The sequence below is a fragment of the Lepisosteus platostomus genome, chromosome 13 (assembly GCF_059453375.1).
Source record: "Lepisosteus platostomus isolate fLepPlt1 chromosome 13, fLepPlt1.hap1, whole genome shotgun sequence".
NCBI lineage: Eukaryota > Metazoa > Chordata > Actinopteri > Semionotiformes > Lepisosteidae > Lepisosteus > Lepisosteus platostomus.
This window is the reverse complement of record NC_142623.1, coordinates 25,123,225-25,146,921: the sequence shown is the minus strand read 5'-3', so window position 1 is coordinate 25,146,921 and position 23,697 is coordinate 25,123,225. Positions and strand designations below refer to the sequence as shown.

Genomic DNA, 23,697 nt, shown 5'->3' with positions numbered 1-23,697 from the left:
GGTAGGTTAGGTTAACTGGTAGGTTAGGCCACCCAGATTGGCTTCTGGGGGAACTGGCCCTAAATTTAGTGTGAATGTCCCCTGTAATGGAATAGCATCCCATCCAGGTTGTATCCAACTTTGTATCCTTTGTTTGACAGGATAGGCTGCAGCTCACTTGCAACCCTGTATTGAATAAAGTGGTTCAGAAGGATAATAAGTGACAGAATTAAGCCATACTGTATGAGCCTATGATGTATTGTCATGAATGTGGCCTCCACTCATGAAACAGAATGAACAACAGAGTATCCTGTATTTGCCCAAATGATTACTTTTAAATGTTTCAAACCCAGTTCCAATTAAATTTGCTCAAATACTAATTATAAAAACCATGTCCAAGACCAAAACCAAACAGCTTCCATTTCTTGAAAGACATTTCAGAAACCTTACAGAAAAATTTGTTTGCATTTCAGAAAAATCCTGTTCTGGATTTCATTAACAATGTTGCAGTAATACTGGGCCTGGTTTTTCTCGCCCTCGCAATCATGACCTTCATTTTCTGCCGCTGGAATCCAAAAATCAACAATACCACCCGCCTTAACCTCTGTGTCTGCCTCTTCCTGGCTCAACTGCTCTTTCTTGTGGGGGTACCACGTACAGAGATAAAGGTAAGAGAAGAGTGTTGGACTCTCTAATCTTACAAGAGATCAATGTAACTCATAAGTACTAATGGAATTGTATATTGATCTCTTGGTGGTTTCCTGGGAGTAACGACACTATTGTAAGTTCTAAAAACTTAAAATTACAATTACCATAATCAGGGCCATCTCAAAGGGGTGGTGAAGGGGGCGGCTGCCAGGGCCCCACACCAGCCAGCTCCCCCCCCAACCCCAATATCCAATCCCGCTTCACACACATAAAAATATAAATACATACATGTTTAAATATTTTAATAAAGCAACTCTCAAAACTCTTATCTTAACTCAAGATGAAATCTAAAGTTAGTGGGAGAGCAGGTTATATTAAGAACTGGAGGCATGTCCCGCGCTAACTACGTCATAAGCCATCAGTTGCAAGCTAAAAGGTATTGAGACATAATTAAACTAGCTTGGAAAAAAAGTTAGCTGGTGGAAAAATGGTGAGCACAAGCAGAGATAGGGACAAATTTAGAAAATACTACAGTGAGTGTGAGAAAAGAAAAAGGAAGCAGAAGAGGGAGGATGCAAATGTGGCATTTACAGGGTCTTTGGAAAGGTTTGTTGTAAAAACCAGGAGCGAAGAAGAAACTGACACGAGTGGTGATCACGGGTGGTGACACAGGCCCTGCCCACCCCTTGAGACGGCCCTGATCATAATAACAAAGTGCCTGATTATCTAAATCCTTACATCTATTTCAGAAACACTTCTGCCAATTCAGCCTATCCTGGCAGCAACATATGCAAGTCAGGGTACACCCTGGATGGGACAACAGTCCATTGCAGGGCACACACAAAGAAACAGACACTCAGACACACACTCACACCTATGGTAAATTTTTCCAGAAGCCAATTTACCTACCATTATGTTTTTGGACTGTGGGAGGAAACCAGATTTACCAGATGAAACCCATGTGAACATGATTGAGCCCAGAGCCCCAGCACTGCAAGGCAGCAACTACTGCAAGTAGCTGACTACTGCTCTAAAATGCCACCCATTATTTACATTAAAAATAAATTAGATTACAGATATGAGTAATACTTCTCATTGGTCTGTCACCCTGTAGCAGTTTTTTTTTTCCTATGGTCATTTACTTCATAGAAACAATGCCTCAAAATTATCTGCACAAGGCAAAAACAACTCCCTATAAAGGAAGCCTATAAAGGAGTAGAGAAAATTATTTTCAAACTGCTTGATATACTGTACTGGTGTAGATTGGCTACAACCATTACAAAACAGTATGAGGTGCCGTTTAGGCCATTATTCAAACTTTACCTCTCATACACACACAAATTGCTCTCACATACACACAAAATGCTCTCACACTCTCCATTTTACATCTCACATTCATATAAAATGCTCTCACACTCTCCATTTTACATCTCACATTCATATAAAATGCTCTCACACTCTCCATTTTACCTCTTACATTCATGTAAAATACTCTCACACTCTCCATTTGACCTCTCAAATGCTCTCATAATCTCCATTTTATCTTTCGCATACACATAAAATGCTCTCACATTCACTCGTTTTACCTCGCACATTGCAAACAAAATGCTCTCACATTCACTAGTTTTACCTTGCACATACACACAAAACGTTCTTACATGCACTAGTTTTACCTCGTACACATAACACATACACATAAAGCACTCCTTCATAATGTGAGCGTGAGAGACAAAACTAGTGAATGTGAGTGCATTTTATGTGTATGTGAGATGTAAAACTAACGAATCCGAAAGCTTTTTATGTATGTACGTGAGAGGAAAAATGAAGAGTGTGAGAGCATTTTCTGTGTATGTGAGAGGTGAATTATGGCCCAATGTAGGCGGTCCATCTAAATGGCACAATGCGATTGGCTGACAAAATTTATCAACAAGCTTTCTCATTCGCTCCAAGATGGAGGAAAGAAATCAACCTCAACCACAACAAGCACTAAGCCAAGCCGTAGCTTTAATTAATAACATCTCAGCCACACCAGAAGCAATAGCTTCATTGTCATCGGCTATGACACCTGCGATGAGTGTTCTTGTGTGTATGTGAGAGGTAAAACTAGTGAACGTGAGAGCTTTTTGTGTGTATGTGAGAGCACTTTGTGTGGGTATGAGAGGTTAAGTTTGAATAATGGCCTAAACGGCACCTCATAAAACAGTTTCAGTTTCTCGTTGCTTTTAGTACCTTGTTCAGAACCTCAATAAGCACTTGCAGTTTCTAAGTTTAAATTTCAAGTGGAAGGAAAAAAAACACTTTACACAGATTTAATATTTTGGTCTTTTGGCACAATCGTGGTAAATGAGATCTTTAAAATAGGTTGGTCCAGGTTAACAAACACACCAAAACAAAGTTGTAATGTTAAAAAAACAGTGTCTTTTTTAAAGTGTAATGAATTTGAAAAACTACATACATAAACCAAAACAAAAAACTAACCTCTTCATTGAGCTCCTGCCTCTGTAGACGAGAGTAAACATTATGGCTAGCAGCATCACAGGAAACCAAAGGCAAGAAGAAATAATGTTAATAATAGTAGTAGAACACTTACATCCATGAAGTGGAGAGAACATCATTGACCTTGAGGGGGCTCAGGCAGGAATCTCTGTTGGCAAGCAGGAGTCTGGAGCACTCAAGTAAACCAGAGTACTGGAAGCCTGGATGACCAGAGCCGCAGGTGTACCAGTTGGATGCCAGTGGGTGGAGAAAGCTGTGAACAATGTGCCCAGACCTAGCAGAGTGAGCACCTACAACCAGGAATGTTTCAACAAGAAAAGCAGAAGAAAAAAGGATTGGGGAAGGGGAAAACACAAAGAAAACACAGATAGGCTGGGGCTGTAGGTACAGTGGGTTGGATGGTTGACCAGAAATTGATAGAAAGAGAGAGAGCAAGCGGACCAAGTGGAGATTGTGTAATAGGAAGTGACTGTGGTTGATCTGGAGTTTCGAGAAGAGGTGACATCAGAAGAATTACAAAAAAGACAAGATACCATAAGTGTGCAGCAACCTAATTGCTGTTCCTGGACTGATTGAAGGGGAAGACTACTTGTTTGAGGTGATAGGAATGGTACTCCAGTACTTGCCAACTTTGAATTGTATAGTCTGGCAATGCTAAGCACAGCAACGGACACGAGAAGATGATGAGAAGATATCCAAACAAGGAACATACAGTAGAAAAGGCAGAGGAGCAATAAAGGTAAACTCTAGCAATGCCAAGTTCAAGAGAGCCACCTGTCTCTGTCTAAAGCAATAGCCAAGTGTAAGAAAAAAAGAGGAGCTTAGCAGGGAAGATATTGGTTGAACACAAAGCTAAATAGATCCTGGCTGACTCAATTCCATCAAAAGTGCATAAGCTACTGTACTTATCCTGAAAAATGTCTGTTAAACAAAGAGGGGCAAATGAGGGACAAGAAAGAAGTGTAAATGTTTTATATTAACAGACGCCCCTTTCCCATTTCTAGATTGCCTGTTCAATCATAGCTGGGGTCCTGCACTTCCTCTTCCTGGCCAGTTTTGTGTGGATGTTACTGGAGGCCATACAGCTCTTCCTGCTGGTGAGAAGCCTGGCACAAGTGAGGATAATCCAAAAAGAGGGACTGCGTTCTGCTTACCTCCTACTGATTGGTTACGGCATCCCTACTGTTGTAGTGGGTGTGTCAGCAGGATTGTTTCCTAAGGGTTACGGGGATGATAAACAGTAAGTGCTGACCAATCATATGCTAGTACTAGAGAGCCTCAGTGAACCACAATCTTTGTGTCCTTCCATAGATTCTCAGTGGGATTCAAGTCTGTTCTTTGACTGGGCCACTCAAAAACATTCACCTTCCTGTTCTGAAACCACTGTAGCATTACTTTGGCTGTATGGGGTCATTGCTCTGTTAGAATGTGAATTTTCTCTCAAATCTAAGATGTTTTGCTTCAGTGTTTGTTTATATGATCAGAGAATCTTTTTTACATATGGTCTCATATCTTCTTGAAAACCCTAAGCATACTGTAATGTGGTGTTTTCTCAGGAGTATCTTCCATTTTGTCTCACTACCACAGAGATTAAACCTGTGTAGTGCGACAGTGACTGTTGTCCTCTAGATAAGTTCTCCATGTTCTCCAGTTCTCTCTCGGCAATGGGATCTTCTCCTTCTTCTCTTTCCAACATCTTTCTTGCCCAGTTGCTCTGTTTGGGAGGATGGTCTTCTCTAGGAGACGTCTGGGTTGTTTTATAGCCTTTCCATTTTCTAATGATGGATCCAACTATTCTACTGGGAAATAAATTAAAAGTGTGATTAATTAATGTGGTTAAAAGTGTCAAAAGAGGTCAAGAAGAATAAGGATAGAAAGAGAACCAGAATCAGAAGCCATGAGAAGATCGTTAGTGACATTAACCAAGGCAGTTTCTGTGCTATGAAGATCTTGGAAACCAGATTGGAAGGATTCGAAGTGGTTATGTGGATTTAAACAAGTACTACAAAATATGTTTACAATAACGACAGCAAGTATTCATAGAAAAGGCTAGAACATTCTAGCATTTTATAAAGTTTATAAATTTTATATATAGATATAGAATGAACAAAAACATTTTCAAAATTACCACAGTAAATGACCGAGTTAAAGACTTTGATGTAGAAATACTGTTGTGTGCTTTATTGTTTGATTTGTAGCTTCCATCACCATCTATATATAATATGTATAATATATTTATATTCAGAAATGTTATGCTTCTCTTATTTTTATTTTCAGCTACCATAGTTTCCCTTAAGTTACATAATTTCATATTACAGATGCAGCCATTCAAACTGCGCGGTAAAAACCCGCGGTACAGTAACCTACCCACAAGCCACCGCGGGGCACCGGAGGGTACCGCAGGGCAAGTGATTGGCTGGCCAAAATGACCGACAGGGGCACTCGTGGTGCATTGGTTGGTAGTGCAAAGATTTAATCATTTAATGTCTTTACTGTGCAGATTTTAATCCGCTTAGTTTTGAATATTTTTATGGATTTTACCACTAAAGGGAAATTTTAGTAGCTGAGCATAAAAAGAAGAGGAGCATAACGCATCTGAAGGTCATAAACGATATTAATTTAGGAACATAAACATTACTGTATGTATGTAAACTGTACTGTGTATGGCTGGTCTTGGTAGTTTAAAGAAAAAATACACACCAGTCTTCCATTTCTCCCTAAACATTTTAAGCATGAAAGTTTTATGAAACGGTACCCAAATATGCGATTGCTGTATAGAATGAATTTTAATTTAAAAAAATTATTTAACACGAACATTAAGCTGTTTACATCTTCCGCCTGAGAACAGTCACCCGTTGCTACCCAACGCAGAATGGTGATTGGCTGACACCATCTGACACCCCTCTGATTGGAGAAAAAAGACGTGCTGGTTTGCTATACATACTGTACCAGGAAGAGGATTTCTTTCTATTCAAAACGTGTATTTTAAAAGTTTAAGAAATAAAAACCTTACAGCGTACACAGATTTCTAAACTGATCAGGATCGTTATCTTTGTCTTATGCATAATAATGTTCACCGCTCTGTCCAGCAAATTAATAATAAACTTTATTTTATATAGCTTTTTAAACGAATAAGTAATTAGATTGCTCATAAACCTAATCACTTGCTTTTTCTTTTTATTTAGGCTCAGATTTCAACTATAGATCGTATTATTAATAACAATAATAACAACCAACCAACAAAAACAACCATATAAACATAATACCAACCAAAAACATAGATAACAACCACAATACAAAATCAAATAATCAAACCATTTTACTCTCGCAAAGTCCTCCAATTATCATAATCCCGCCCCTTATGCAAAACCTAACCTTCCTCCCATCCCAGTTTATCCTGTTTATCATAAACAAAATCCACCTCAATTTTCAACATAAAGCATTACACAAAATCAATACCTCAACACTCCATACTCAACAACGATAATTCACAAACAGCCAGAACATGTAACTACACATTCCCAAACATACCTAATTTCCATAGCCCCGCCCCGTATGCAAAACCAACATCCCTCCCCTGTTCTCTCTCTCCCCTGGCGGTTGTAATTGTTTTTATTTTCAAATAAATTTTAGCAAAGTCATGTATTTTAAAAATCTTAAGATTTTTATATTTATGTCTTTATTTAGTGGTTTCATTAGTGACAAACGCTAAACTTTCTTGGAAAAATGTATTTTATGTAAACCATGTTTGCTATTAATTCATTCAGGGCTAAAATATGTTCATTGTCTTCTAATGAAAGAAGGGTTCCTTTCGCCGTAGTCGGGAGCCTAGCCTTTAACTAGTAAGTACTGTATTTACTGCGTTTTTGAGGGGGGGGGGGGTGTCTTTCGCTGGAAATCTCGCCTCCTACTTTGAAAATACCCGTGAAACCGGTTCAATTCGTCACAGCCAGCACTCCTGCAGAGAGGGGGGTTGTACTTGCAGTGTATACAGTACACGCGTTATGCTCTTCGTTAATGTCTGTGAAGTTTTATTTAATCTCTGAGCCATACTGATTCTTCTGGAAGCCAGTTTCCGCCAGGGAGTAAAAAAAAAAACACACTATGGTATTCTCTCCAATGCAGTGCAGTTAAAAACATACCTCTGATGCTGCTCCTAAATGAATATCGTTTATGACCATCAGAAGCTTTATGCTCCTTTTCTTTTTTCCAGTGGATTGAACAGGGAGAGGCATTTCATGATGTACTTTTCACTGATGAAACAACAGTGGCTCTGGAACAGTTTTCAACCAAGTCGTTTTATAAAAAGGGGAGATATGTACACGTTACTGAAGCTAAAAGTTTAGCCTTTGTCACTAATGTAACCACTAAATAAAGACATATAGAAATCCCTACGTTACAGACTGTATATGGCTGGTATTGGTAGTTTAAAGAAAAAATACACACCAGTATTCCACTTTCTCCCTAAACATTTTAAGCATCAGAGTCTTACATGTGGTTATTTTGAAAACGTTTGTACGTGCTCCTTCTGACCATGTTACTGTTTACTGTTACTTACCATATTAAGTTTAAGTGCCTGTGGGCACTTTTCCTGTCCGTGGGGGGTGGACCGTCTTTCATTAGAAGGTTAGTCTGTTCTACTCTGAGAATGTAGAGGGGGTGGAAAGTGCCCGCGGTCATTTAATTAGTATTAAAATCTTAGTTATCTTTCTAGTTCACAGGTTTGCATGCATAATTTAATTTTGAAAGCCACTGAGACATCAGGTACTACTGTTGTATTTATGAAAAAGAAACAAAACAAAAAACATACTAACAACTGTGCCATCCTACTCCTTAGTTAATACATTTTATTATTCATAAACAGTTAACATTGTTAGCAAAATATTTTGAATTATATTTAACCCTATTTTTTCTTTAGTTTTGTATTTAACTTATTATATGATAGTCAGACTTAATGTATATTTGAACAATGAAAATATATTTTTACAAGATTTTACATTAAGCACTTAAAATTAATATGGTTAATAATAGTAAACTGTAACATGCTGTAACAAGATCGGTTAAACTGCGAAGAAAATGCTTTCAGAGAAAATGTTTCAGGTGTGAAGAACATAGATCTCCAATGCAATTTCAACCAAACCTGTTCCCACACACCCTGCCCCCACTACCATTAGAATATACACAAACATTTTAGCGTTTCGTTCTGAGCAGAAGACCCTCACACCTGAAGAGTGCTGGCTGTGACGAATTAAACCGGTTTTACAGGTTTCAATCACAGACCATGTGACATGGGACTCAGTAAAGTAACACACAGCGCCACTGGATTTGATCCGCAATATGGAAACAGAACCTGTGGTATTGTTGATAGATGATGTTTGGCATCATCTTGGCATCTTGGAAATTTGGCATCCTGGCCAAATTTCCCCATCGGCTGTTATCAATCATGGCCTCCTAACAATCCCCCTCTGTGAATTGGCTTCATTACTCTGCTCTCCTCCCCACTGATAGCTGATGTGTGGTGAGCGTTCTGGCGCACTATGGCTGCCGTCGCATCATCCAGGTGGATGCTGCACATTGGTGGTGGCGGAGGGGAGTCCCCATTACCTGTAAAGCGCTTTGAGTGGAGTGTCCAGAAAAAGCGCTATATAAGTGTAAGCAATTATTATTATTATTATTATTATTATGTACTTGTAACATTTTTTCAAGACGAACTACAACATTTAAAAAATGACTTGTATGTACTTGATATCTCTAATCAATCCACGGGTTCCAGCACAAAACGAAACTAAAACGCATACCGTTTCGCGCTTCTTATTAGTTGCTCAAAAGTAATTTGACCGTATGAAATGCATAATATTAACCTAGAAACATATACGTGAGCAGTACTTAAGCACTGTAGTATCGGTGTTAAGACATACCTCTCAAATACTGTAAATCAAGTTAAAAATATCTCAAGACCGATTCTGGTCATAATGAAACCATGTTTCGTGTATGTTTTCTTTTTCATCTTGAAATAACTCATTTCTAAATACCTTTTTCACTGTTAACATCTTGTAGCAACTTTGCAACAAAATATACACTCTGACAGTTCATCCTGCTACCAACATTAAATAAAACAAATCTTAAGATTTCTATATTTATGTCTTTATTTAGTGGTTTAATTCGAAGCTTACAATGTTTAGGGAGAAATGGAATACTGGTGTGTATTTTTTTCTTTAAAGTACCGAGACCAGCCATATACTGTATGTTTATGTTAAGATTTCCCTTCAGTGGTAAAATTAGATATGAATATTCAATACTTAAACGGGCACAGTTAAGACATTAAATATACATATACATATTGTATACAGTACAGTTTGCATACGGTAATATGTTTATGTTACGCGATTAAAAAATAAATAAATAAAACTGAAAGGTCCAGCACCAGCTGGATTCGAACACACAACCTGCCGGTTGGTAGTCACGCACCTAGACCAGTAGGCTACAAGACAGCTTGCATAAACAGGCAGGCGAAACAGCCCTACACAGCCCTGCCGCAGTACACGGATATAATCATACCGTTATTAAATTCTTGAGATACGCGATTCCATATTATATTCCCTATTAATCAAATTCTAAAAGTATGCTTGTTGACTCCGGTATCACGTTAGTTAAAGACTTCGAAGCTTACAATGTTTAGGGAGAAATGGAATACTGGTGTGTATTTTTTTCTTTTCATGATAGGTGTCGCATTTTAAAGTCAGTTTCGTAGTTAGAAATTATGAAACGCCCTGTTAAAAGCAAGGAAGTTTTTATGCCCGTTGAAGTAAAACAAAATGCCTGACAAAGTATGGCTTGGACAGATTCCAAGTGCTTGTACAAATGTGCTAAAGAAATTATACTTTGAGTATACAGCTTGTCCAAAGTCATCCATTATTAATACTATTAGTAATATCTTCAGTAAAGGCTTTGATGCATAAATATTTCTGATAAAGGTAGGTTGTGTACTTTTGTCCAACTGAGCAATCTTGCTTTCATAAAATATACCAACATTTTAATGACTGATGATTAACATGCTGTAATACACAGTTCAAAATTAAAGGCTCAAATGCTGTACATGAGAGGTTAAGCTCCCCCTGGCGGTTTTACAAGGCGACGCCGGATAGTTAGTCACGTGACACATGTGAACCGCGTGATACCCCGGTGGGCGTGTCGCGGTATGCCGCGAAATACCTCACCCATTTTGAATGGCTGCATCTGTAAGTGGATTCGAAGAAGCAGAGTAGAGAAACAGATTAAATGAAGCAGTCATATCACTGTCTTCTAATGCAACACAAGTACTACCTATCGATTGTCTTTGCAGCAAAGTAAACCGCACTGTGCTGTAGCATCTCTAATGCAGCAATGAGTACTATCATACTGAGTGGTTCTGAGTGACTGCATCTGTATATTCTTCTGATATTGTGCCAACCAATTGAACTGACCAAGAATGCATTCAAAGTGGACACAAGTAGATTCAAACTTTAGAGTGATCTCACAAAGAAAGTGGATGCACCTGAGTTGCATTTTGGGTGTCATAGATAAGGGTGAATAAAAAAAAATATTTTCATGTAGTTGTAATAAATGTCCAAACCTTTCATTGCTTTCATTACAGTTTGACACTACAGAGTAATCTGTGTATGTCATTATTAAAAATCCCATATAAATGTAATTCTATTTGGGTTTCCAACTTAAATTATGAAAAAAATCCATGGGGGAATACTTTCTGAAGTCACTTTTAGTGAGAAATCTGTTTTATCGTGAGACATGTAGTTCTTGAGAACTGAAGAGTATTCAAAATTTGGTCTCAAATGGTCTTTAAAATACTTATTTTAATAAATCTTTCTTAATTGGTTGCAAAACTATTCTCCAAATTATTGCTCCAAATGCTGATCATTCACATAATTAGTATTAGTTTAATTAGTTTAACAACAGACCCCTATTGATGACAAATATTAATTAGTATAATCCATTTGGCCAGACTAATTGCCTTTTTTTTAAATGCTCTTCATTCATTTACAGATTTCAGCTTTTCATACCTCCCCCCATATTCCTTTGTGTGGACACTATTTCTCATCTTTCTGCTCATTCTCAATTACTCTGTCCTTTGTCCTTGATGACTTTATTCTCTCTTTATTTTCTCTGTCATACCAGAAGAAGAATCAACAGCAAAATGTTATTTCTTTCTTCTATTTGTCAGCATGGAATTAACTTTTCCTTGTTCCTTTGACCTAACGCACACTGACGCACTTCCTTAATCAAACATAATTCATTAGCTAATTCATAGTGTGTAAACATATTGATTTTCACAGTTCATGTGTGACTCTGTTCTATATTCATAAGAAAATCTGCTGCGTTTATGTTTCAGATGCTGGTTGAAAAGTGAGAAAGGCTTCAGATGGACATTTCTAGGCCCACTGTACTGCATTCTCGCAGTATGTACAGTAGTGGTCTTTATCTTGATGAGTAAAAATATAATACACAGTTTACCACACTTTTCTGTATTGCTTTCACAGAACTGAAATATCGCTAATAAAATAATAAACATTTTATATGCCATTATCAATTAATGGTGAATCTGATAGAGGTACATTAATGGTTCATCAAGTTAAAGCAAAACATTATGATCTAATATTTCATTATCAGAACCAAGCATCTCTTTGAGCTATGACTTTTATGGAGTTTAATTGTCTGTTTAATGTGGGTTTTTTTTACAGCTTAACTTGTTTCTGTTTTCTGTGATTGTCTGGAATCTCAGATTGACTCTGGTTCATATGAAGAGTGATATCTCCAAAGTGAATGACACCAGGTAAAAGTAGTGGGAAAATCTTTAATTTGTAGATTGCAAATGTCTTATATATGCATAAAGCATCTTATACAGTAATAATACAATATTAATAATACATTAATGTACTTTTGCATGCAAATATAATACTGAAACCAAAATGACTGTTATAATAAGCATCATTTTAATAATCAGGATAAGAAAGACATATTTCAATGACATTTGAAACTAGGTTTCTATACTGTATATTTAGGTAGTATTATTATCATACTGCATAGTGTATACTAGTTTTATCCCACTTCCCAAAACCATACAGAAAACGTATTGTTGCTCTTAATTCTTCCTCTTAGGCTTTGATCCCTAATCCCCCGGAAAAAGACCATTGGGCACCCTTATTTCATTTTACAGCAATGTCAGGAGTTGCTCAAGTGCTTCATTATACCAGTGGTATCCACTTCTGGTCCTGGAGGGCTACCAGAAGTGGATACCACAATCAGGATACAGCCTAGCCTGTTTAATATGAAATCTATAATCCTCAATAAGTAAATGGTTAGAAACAGTGAAAACACAGACTGATGAATAACTGATTCAATTTAAGTCAACCAGAAGGCACTGATCATCCAGGAATGGGAGTGGAAATCAGTGCTCTATACCGTGGTTAGAATTACTTTATTATTGTTTTTGATATTTTGAAAAATCCAGTTATTCCCCCTTTAAATTTAATAGAATCTGAATTTAATTTAATACAAGAAGCATATAAATCAGATAAGGTAAGCTTCAATAGTGCGAAGTTCCAATTTGTAAACAGTATTTTTATGTCCATATTCGTCATAATCTCCCTCATTTAGGACTCCCTGAATTACATATACTGTACACCTTCCCTGGCTGGAATGCCCATTATGTTAGTGTGACAAAGTTGATCCCAATGCTACTTGGTGTTACATCCATGCTAAACATAGGCAATCTATATTATAGATTCAATATTATCAAACATAAGATTTTAATGATAAATGTCATTTAATTAAAAACAAAACTACACTGTTCTACGTTAGTTGATTCATGACTAAATTTATCATTGAAAGGGATTGTGGCATTTGATTATGTTTATCTATCTGACTCTATCTACAGTATATTTATCTTATTTCTATTTTAATGTACTGATGAAAATATAGAAATCTACTGTATATGGGATATATTATATTGCAAGAAGGTCAGTAATGTTAGGGGTCTAGGTAATCTTAATTTTGATGTGATAAAGTCAGGACTACTCCACTAAACCCCAAGCCCCAAAAATTTTATAATGGAGCAACTGAAAGAAACACACCAGTTTCTTAAAAATGGCAAGATTAAGTTTTGCAAAATTACATCTCCTTATCGTGTATTGTAGTAGATTAGCATATTAAAGAATAGACTTTCGGCAGTGAGAGACATTCCATTGGAGGTAATTAAAGGAAGTAAACACTAGAATGGACCCATAGATAAACACAGGAATAGAATTCAACATATTGCTCTTCTTCAAATTTGAGCTGTGAAACAGATCTTTTTTCTAAATACTGTTATAATCAGATTCTGGAAAACTAAACTTAAAAAGTTCTGGAGTTTTTTTCATTATCATAATTGAGCTTTGTTACTTATGTTAAAAAATTCTGGTTTCCTGTATTGTGGAATCTTTAGGCCAAACATTCTCTTTTTGTGATGCATTTTTCAACTCTAAAGTTGGTTTATGTGTATTGAGATTACATAGGCATAATTCTAGATTCTCTATTTCTATAGTAAGTAGGACTATAAGAAATGACTTAATGTACTGTATATACCTATCTTTAGTGTAACTGTTGTCCCTTTTGTAGTTGTAGTATTTGCTTTTAATACTCTTTTGTGTTGTCTAAGATTGAGCCTGATTATTACTCAAGTTGTGCTGCAGAATAAAAAAAAAATATGTTTTTTTGCATATTTATTTGCACATTTTGCATATCCATGAGGTTGCTTCCTGAACTATTCATATTTGCAACAATAGTAATTAGTATACTTTGGTACTATACCATATTACATTTACTTAGAAAGGTAACAGAGTTTTTAGATGTAAATTAATGTGAAGATGGGGAAGGAACAACTTTTCTCAGACGTTGATGTTTTGTACTTCTCTTCCAGGATAATACTTTTCAAATCTGTTGCCCAGTGTGTTGTACTGGGGTGTGGATGGATCCTGGGCTTCTTCCAAAGTTCCACTCTGCTAACATACCTGTTTATTGTGCTGAATTCACAGCAGGGTACTTTCATCTTCATTGTTCACTGTCTGCTTAACAGAGAGGTAACAGTTCTTTCTCTTTGACCTTCTAGGTTTCAAATACAACATGATTATAAGGATAGGTAAGACAGTGAAAAGACAGAGGATATTTACTACAGCATAATTGGGTATTAGGTACACATCCAAGGGGCAGGCATTTTGTTATGTGTTTGGAGAGGGGAGGGAATAATATAGAGTGCACTGATACATTAAGTTTTCCCCCACAACTTTTCTTCTAAACATTACCACTTTCTGGGGCCTTGTGTTTTGATGCTGTACTGTTTTGAAAGGGTATTAACCAAAACAAAAGCACATAAATGGTCATAACTGTCAATCACTACTTCACTGATTGTCTCGCTGTAACAGTACACACAGGACTGAGAGATAGAACGGTGTGTGGTAGTATGGGAGTTATGGGGAAAATATGCAAAGATGCTACTTTTAGTGGATCTAATAAATCTTGTGTAGTCATTTTTTTGTATGTTTAACACAGAAATGTGTTACATTTGTTCTTTTAATGTGTTTTAAAATTGGCATCGGACAAATATAAACTGAGTATGTGTCTTACTGGATTTACTGAGTGTCTTTAATGTCATGCCTCCCCCCAGACACTGGTATTACAGAAATTGTTATGTTGAAGTACAGTGTTGAGTTAATTAGGTACATGTACAAGCAATGGTGAATGAATGGAGACAAGATGGCTGGAATACTTATGAGGGTGAAAACAGTGCTGTAAATGTTACATACCCAGGAGCTTGAGTCTGACAGCTCAGGGAGAGTGGCCGGCTAACTACACCTTAGGTGGAAAGAAGAGGCTGGTACAACACAGCACCGGCCTGGGGTGAAACTATCCACTGAAGTGTGCTGACTGGTGTCTGGGAGAAAGAGCTGCTGGGGTGTTGCTCTCAATACTTCGGAGTAGATTTCTGTAGCCAGGTTCCCAGGGGAAGGGAGGCCCTAATTGAATGGAGGACAGCCCAATGTTGTTGCCCAGGATGCAGACAGGTGGACTGGAAGACTGGATCACAGGAGGGGGAAGTGCAGGGAAAGCAGTTGCAGGATGGAAATGAACCACCTGTCCAGAAGGCATCACAGGGCAGAGAGGTCCAACCTTCCACTCTGAACAAGAAACTCTGAATCAGAAAGGTCTGACCGGTGGACATCAGGAAACAGGTTGAATCAAGATATATGCCCCTCAGAATACACTAGGCTTACACTGTTAGTCCTCCAGGGAAGAACTGGCTCCATCTCCCAGATCTCTCAGGTTCCATCTGGACCAGGCCAACAGAGATATCCGCTGAGATCAGTCCTAGTTTCAGACCCATCCTTGAGTCCCCTCTCAGCTACTGGAATCCTTTTGACAGCACAGCTGCATGTAGAGCACCCTAACCTAGCCCAAGTAAACTGAAAACAAGGAACAAGAAGGGCTATGCTCAGATGCTGAACGGTAGATCAGGAGTGGTATGAAGAATCGTCAATGCCAGATTGCCGAGGAGAGGCAACGCAGGGTTAAAATACCCTCAGAGCACCCACTGCAGTGACAGTTCTAAATACGACCAGGTGCTTTGCATTAACTGTTTCCACAGTAGTCAGGGTGGAATGGATGTGTGGCTGCTGGCCCCCAAGGTGAAGCACAGCTGGGTGAGGAGCATCTTACAAAAGTGACGGAAAGGATAAGATCTTTAATTAAGAATATGAAAGAAGAAGAGAAGCAACAAGACACAAGAGCAAGAATTATAGCATTACAGACTTCACCAACTATTTCTCCTATTGACCTTCCTTATACATCCCTTCACAGATGGGAAACCCAAACTACAGAGTATCCAAAAAACACTTTCAGACAGAGGTATTTAACGATCTATAAATCTTCTATGGCGTCAGCTCCTCATGCTAGGAAATGATCAAACTCCATGGCCCCATGGACCAGTGTAATGGAAAGCTCCATATACACAACATCAAGGAAAGAAAAGACTCACTAATATTTGAGAAAGCTTGTAAGGAAGCTGACACCACTTCCTGTTAACACTAATGCCAGCTAACCATATCCACCCCTGCACAGATACATCTAGTAATGAGTCACCAATTAAAAAAATAAATACTGGAGAGCAAGGTATATATTTCACAAAATAGTATATAAGTTTGAGTCCTTCCTCCAAAACACTAACCCAACTGAATACTCCCACTTACAATAAAAAATTGCCAGTAGCCAAAAAAGCACAGAGCCATTGGTTCTCAGCCCTGGTCCTTTGAGTCCCCTGAGTCTGCTAATGTTTACTCCAGCCAATGTGTTAATCAAAACTAATTGATTTCACGTGTTCTTAAATTTTGTATCAGCTGTTAAAAAGATATACAGTATGAAGATTGTAATTGGTATCATCACTGCCCTCATTCAGGGGGGTCAGATGAAATATGACTGACTGGACTTTTGTAAATTGTAGTTTTTAATATTTAAATATTTCCTTATTTAATTGCAGGGTGATATATAAGCAGCCATATCACCCTGCAACTCACAACTGGCAACCCACTGAAGCTAAGCAGGTGTGAGCCTGGTCAGTACCTGGATGGGAGACCTCCTGGGAAAAACTAAGGTTGCTGCTGGAAGAGGTGTTAGTGGGGCCAGCAGGGAGCGCTCACCCTGTGGTCCACGTGGGTCCTAATGCCCCAGTATAGTGATGGGGACATTATACTGTAAACAGGTGCCGTACTTTGGATGAGACGTAAAACCAAGATCTTGACTCTCTGTTGTCATTAAAAATCCCAGGGTGTTTATTGAAAAGAGTAGGGGTGTTGCACCAAATTTCCCATTGGCCCTTACCAATCATGGCCTCCTAATAATCCCCATCTATGAATTGGCTTCATTACTCTGCTCTCCTCCCCACTGATAGCTGATGTGTGGTGAGTGTTCTGGCGCACTATGGCTGCCGTCGCATCAACCAGGTGGTGCTGCACATTGGTGGTGGAGGGGAGACCCCATTACCTGTAAAGCGCTTTGAGTGGAGTGTCCAGAAAAGTGCTATATAAGTGTAAGCAATTATTATTATTATTACCTAACATCAACATTTTCTAAAAACTTTTCCTAACAATGTCCTATCTCCTGTTTTGGGAACATATCTTTAAAGGTGTTTGTTTAAGCCCGATGTGACCCTCACTAAAATACAATGGAAAATAGCTGTCTTCTAATATCTATGTTTGTTTTTACAGGTGAGAGAGGAATATAAGAAATGGTTCCCATGTGTCGGCGCAAAAAAAAAAGCATTGCTGTCTGCAGAGCCCTCAATGTACACACAAAATGTTTCTATGGTAAAAATTGTATTCCAAAATATGCACTCCACACTTTTATCGCACTTATGCACACAACCTGTTTTCAGTGTTTTGCTCACTACACAACGTGATGGGTGTTAAAATTAACTGGTTTAAGTTTAGACAAATCCTGCTGCAAAACCAGAGATCAGTTTTTGTAAATTACGTCTGATTAACACAAAATTAGAAACATGAATATGAAGGATCTGAAGAAAAAAGACACAAAACTATATTACTGAGATACAAAGAGCACATTAATATCATTATACAGCAAATTGTACCACCAACTGCTATAGCACAAGCATTTTGCATACTTTTAAAATAGTTTAATTTATTTTTAGTGTCAAGGTTTTTGGTGACGAATTTAGCAGTTCTGCAAATTTTCAAGGAGAACATATGAGTAATATGAACTACATACTGTATGAATCACCCTTCTCATTGTAAGGTTGATTATTGAGTATCTCAATATAAACTATTACACTATCTTCATCAGCATCCTGATACAAACCTGTGTGGTTTCAGATTGTGTGAGAGTTCCCATCACTAAAAGGCAAAATAAATTCATTTTCTGTAGCCCATTAGGTTTGTATTATGCAGCTACAGTAGGTATTGTTTAGTTGTTAATTTTGTCTTACAGTTGCTTCTAAATTGTTATTTAGAGGACTAAAAAGTCATAAAAAATATGATTCTTCCTCAGATCAAAGTAGAATCTTCTAAGTTTAAATTCAAATGTTTCAAATCAGTTGTTCTGTTTACAGTTTTAGGATTTTTGTCATTTGAATCCCCTCAGTGAGTTAACTGTAGATTTGCAGCATTAACTGTATGGTGCCACAGTACTTGCACTTGAACCATAGGAACCCTAAGTAACTGTAAGTATTGTTACTGGTGAGCACATTGTCAGTAATCGGCTGCCTACTGTACATTTCAATCTTCTTCCATCCATTGCTAGCAAACCTTTACCTGTGAGTGAAAATGTGTTTATTATTTAATCTTGTAATGGTACATAGTTATAAAGGTATATTTAAAAGTAAAACATAGTTAATAAAACTAAACGTTTTTGATGAATGTTGCAAACGGAGAACTGTTTACCATCCTAGCCTGGTATTTATTGTAATAGTGCAATTAATATTGTGTTATACACAGCCAAATATATTTTTGTTAGTAAAAAATAAGAATATACTTTTCTACATATAGTAGGTTTACAGTAGGATACAGGTTTTCTTCTGTATCTTTTAGTTTAACTCTTAATTCCAAAGTTACATGCTTCGTGTTTTCTCACTAAAAAACTGACCCGTGGAATCCTGACTGTAATTTTTGAATGGAGTTTGGCAGGCTGTCAAACTGTGTTAAAAACACATAAGGAAGAAAAGTGCTCTAGTAAATAAGAGAAGTGAAGAGTGTATTAATTCAAAACCATCATTTCTATCGCACATGTGTGACTTGATGTGATTTAGCAAAAATAGCATTTAAACACTTTGAACAGCCATTCACATTTTGCAATAACTCTGAATGCACATTGTGACTTTTAAAGGCTAAAAAGACTAAGACTAAAAAAGTGAATGTACCCATTTGTTTTCTTTTTTCCAAGACGTTTGAATCATCTAATTCTGAAGACATACAAAAACAAAAATGAAGAGAGAAAACATTGATTGAGCAAAGGGATGAAAACCTGCTTTACTACATTTTTTCCTAATATAAACTGACCATTAATTAATGTCCAACAATGTTTTTTTTCCACTGGACTCTAAATTTCTGAGTATTGTAAGTTTATTGTGTGATGTCAGAATTCAATTAGTTCTGGTAAAAGTGTAAGAAAATAATAAGAAATGATAATTAAAATGTACTTTTATAGTGTATTTTTTCATTACAATGTTGGTGGAGAGTTTCAGACTGAAAACTGAAAGTATTTAAACTGTTACAATCTTAAATATATAGCTATGACCACAAAGAACCAAGAAAAAATGTATCCGCTGTTTAAACACGTCCATTAAACATATTTATACTTCCCAACTACTTCTGTTACTTTTCAATATATTTGTTTTAAAATTATTACTTTAATCTTACACAGATCTAGGTTAATTTTGTAGCTGTTTCATCTGTATGAAAGACTTCTCTATAGTGCCACACTGCAGTTCTAACCCTCAGCCTTAACTGCAACAGTGACTTCCTGGTTTGCAGATTAGCTAAACTGATTTCTAAAAGATTACTAAATTTTCACTTCATGGCTTGTGGATCCATGACATTGGTTACAAGGTTAGATCCCTCTTAGGGGCTGAGAACGTTCTGTCTTTGAATCACATTGTAAATCTGAGCTGGGTGTTCTCTTCAGGTAAAATAATGTTGCTATTGTTCTTTTGGGACTGCATTTTCTCATACTGAAAAATTTAAAATTTTATTTGTTTACTGAGTCAGCAGTTTTTTTTTCTTACTAAAAAACATGCTACTATTTAGCTAGTGCTTGTTCTAATATAGAAAAATGAAGAAATTATCAACTGCTCCTTAAATACAATATACAGTGTGTCTCAACACAAACTACTTTCCTTCTTGTCAGCTACTTCACTTTTCGGATCAAGTAAAGATTTCTTCCATGCTAAAAAGAGAAGAAAGGAAACACAGAGCCGAAGAAGCTCCATATCTGAAACGTAGTGCTTCTTTTCTTCTCATTTCAGCATGGATTAAACCTTTACTGGGTCCTTTGCAGCCTACGCATGCTGATGCAGTTACCTACTTAAACTACTTTGCTTTTATACTGGTGTACTGTATTTATGATACCAGTGTTTTACTGGAATACCTATGTGAGTCAACTCTTTTTCTAATTCCTCACTCTGTGAATCTTGTAGAATATTTAGTTGTATTTTGAGGCTCTACATGTGCAGGAATTGATCAAAGTTGTAAAAAAAATAGGCAACAAAAAAAGTAGGCATATGATTCTTCCTAGCACAGTGACAAGACATAGCTTTAAGGTAGATTTAAAACAGTGCTCTTTATTTATACAGAGGAGGGAAAAAAGCCACCACAAAGAAAAAACAAACCTAGCTCTTCTTTGCACTGCTACAGTAGCTGAACTTCAGTCCTATCTATCCTGCCAGGCAGCTGAGCTGCTTACCAGCTTTAAAACAAAATTCACAAAGATCATTTAACTGGAGCCAATCCAGGCTCCCATGAAGCTTAGTTCAGGACCCTATGCAGATGGTATAATGCGGAAGGGAGTGGAAAAGGACAACGGGGAGGAGACGACAAGGATCAGGGCAGGTTGACAAACTGACACAATACAAATGTGTCTTTGTTTCTTGTGTAGTGATTCATAGCCGTTCAGGGACGCCAAATATGTAAGAAAACTGGCTCTCTGAAGGCACCAGTTCTGTAGGGTTTGGGCATTTACTGAGACAATTATTAATTGTAGCAGTAAATCACAAAGTTGATTCTTTTGATGGCTTTAGAATCCAACCATGCGACATAACTCAAACAACGCACACACACAGGTACTAATACACGAGGATACATTTATTAATACATAGAATATGCCTTAAACTAACAGATCTTATCGAGAGGGTTATCAGAATACAAAAGATATATATTCAATCAGTTACGAAGTGTTACATATATCAAGAGGACATACGTTCAGTATATCATTCATTAAGACCGTTTCATAAATGAACTTGGTTATAACTTCTACATTAGATACTCGAAACAAGTACATAACTCTTAGGAATTAAATTGATATCAACTGGTTGGGATAACAATTGAATTCTTGAGCTGTAATGCATTGAAGTTGAATACTCATCCAATCTTTGGGGATTCAGATCTCCTGCGGGCACAAAGAAACAGTTGCAGGCTGTTGCTGTCCAATCCGCGCTCTCTGGCTCGGTGCCAGGCTGTGCTGTGCGGCTTGCGACGGTGCGCTGCTGATGTTCACTGTTGGCTTTAACTAGCAAAGTTTGTGCACAGGAGAAAAGATGACTGTGGGTCCCAGCAAGTCAGGAAGAGGACCGGTTCGTTCCTGATGAAGAGCTAGTTCTGAATAGTGATTCAGCTGTCCACAGTTCCGACCTGTTCACGAGGCCTGCTGCTGGTTACTCTCTGGCAACCTCCACTCTAGACTCTTAGAACAAAGGAAAGTTCTGGCACTCGGACACACTGGCCGTTCCGTGGTTGTCCGGGCTGAGTCTCAGGATGGTCAGGAGGCGCGCTGCGAGGATGTCCTGCCCTTGGGAGCCTTCTGCTCCTGGGCCGTCCTGCCCTGGAATTCTCCTTTGAATTCCCTTTAGAACAGTCCACAGAATCCTCTCCAGAATCCCTTCTGAATCTTGTTGAATCTCTGTGTTGCCTGTTTTTACCTGGAGGAACTTCAGCTCATTGATTGGCTGAAAGTTCCATGGGCATCAGAGTCCCACGTGGGTTACTCGGCCCTACCAGTCCCTGATTGGTTGATCAAGGTGAGATATGAGTCACTTACTCCTGACACTTAGGAATGCAATCCAGATGTCCAACTCGCACTCCCTAGACAGATAGGCGCCAATGGATGACCATTGATCATGATAGCCAGGCTTAGCTAAGTGCATCCCCCTTTGGGAGCTGGTTTCTTATCACAAGAAAACATCTTAAATCAGCTTGCATGAATTCTTTCTCTGTGGCTGCACCACAGAGATGAACAGAGAAATTAGGCCTAATTTGGGAAAGCTCAGAAACACTTAATTCTGCCTTATTAATAAGCCTCACCGCTACACTTGACATGACAGTGCTTTGATTGGTACTCTACTGGCTGTATTACTTGCGACAGTGAACTGGTGCTCTGGGGGCGTGAGCATGGCAAACAAGTCCAGGGAAACTACAGCTTTTACAAATTCACATTAAGCTTTGAGTACATTTAGAAAAAAGAATATACACATATATTGGTTAATTATTGGTGACCTACTAGAAATCTTTCCCTTTAATGTCAGCAGCCATTTAGCACTGCCGATGTGGATGCCTACAAATTCACAAACAGAAAAGGTACTGGTGTCCATCTTGTCAAACATTACACCATAATCCAACAACTATGGAATACTGCCGTGATTTGGAGTAAAAAGGGAGGTACATACCTTTCACACTTGTTTCATTTATACTAACATAAACATACAGGAAGGGTACAGGAGTAATTAAGAAAGGCCTTGGAGTAATTAACATTTTTATACACAACAGCAGGCTACCCTGTTGCAGGGCATCAACAACTCATTCCCCAAAGGCTTCTGGGGAATGTGGTCCAGACACAGTATTTTGTTTGGAGTAGCTGTGTTCTTGCTAAATTATTTTTTAGTTCTTGCAATTTAACAGAAAGACACAAACACACAGGGTCCATTGCAACTAGCTTTTGGATTAAGCAGGCAGATGGATATTAAATACAGTACACTACAATCTCGCTTCATCCAACTTTCAGCTCAATTGCAGTGAAAAAACAAGTGGATGAGGAACTAATATAGGAATATACCTTTCTAAATCTGGATTTAGAAAAGTCCAATAATACACTCTCAAATGAATTTATGTTTGCTGTTTTGTTAAAAAAGGATTTAAGCAAGATTTTTTAAAAAGGTAAGATTATTGCATAATATCATGGAAAGTAATTGTAAACTAAGTAACTAAGTAAAGTGTGGTATTATACAGGGCAGTCTATAGCCCCTTTTACTATTTAAGTATGACATTGTCACGATCGGCATGCCTCCTCTATACATGAGTTGTATACATGAGTTTGAAAAATTCAAAGAATTATCAACTCAGTTAGCACCCCAGGGCTACTCTGGGCCACAAAGCTGCGAGGCAGAACTGAAATACACTGTGCCACCATATCACCCCCACTCCCCTTCTAATATTATATATTAGAATATTATTGGCAGGTCACATGACATGCCAGGTCATTGCAGTCCTCCTTGATCTGAGCTTGAAACCCCTGCTGTACACAATACAGATGTGTCTTTGTTTCTTGACATGACAGTGCTTTGATTGGTACTGTACTGGCTTTATTACTCATCAACTGTACTTTTACTATAGCTTTTTTAAAATGTAGCTTTGCAGGTCTCTGTGAATTTGATGCTCACATCAAGAAGGTTAAAAATAAATCGTGCTTTTTATTGCTTGTGAAAATTGTAAGTTAATTATTTCCTAAATAATATGCATAGCCTGCATAACCTGCATAGCAGCAAAAAATATTGTA

At 37.7% G+C, this 23,697-nt stretch overlaps 1 protein-coding gene across 1 annotated transcript in view; it reads left to right on the top strand.

The window, feature by feature from the left end:
• The window catches only part of LOC148650237 (uncharacterized), a 98,006-nt gene extending 78,518 nt beyond the window's left edge, over window positions 1-19,488 (top strand). Inside the window, exons 21-27 of the mRNA XM_088604924.1 lie at window positions 453-647; window positions 4,128-4,363; window positions 11,510-11,576; window positions 11,859-11,950; window positions 14,075-14,234; window positions 17,412-17,510; window positions 19,099-19,488. Of these exons, the coding sequence (XP_088461050.1) occupies window positions 453-647; window positions 4,128-4,363; window positions 11,510-11,576; window positions 11,859-11,950; window positions 14,075-14,234; window positions 17,412-17,510; window positions 19,099-19,143 (894 nt within the window). The 3' untranslated portion in view covers window positions 19,144-19,488. The remainder of the gene's footprint in view (window positions 1-452; window positions 648-4,127; window positions 4,364-11,509; window positions 11,577-11,858; window positions 11,951-14,074; window positions 14,235-17,411; window positions 17,511-19,098) is intronic.
• Window positions 19,489-23,697: the final 4,209 nt, after the last annotated feature.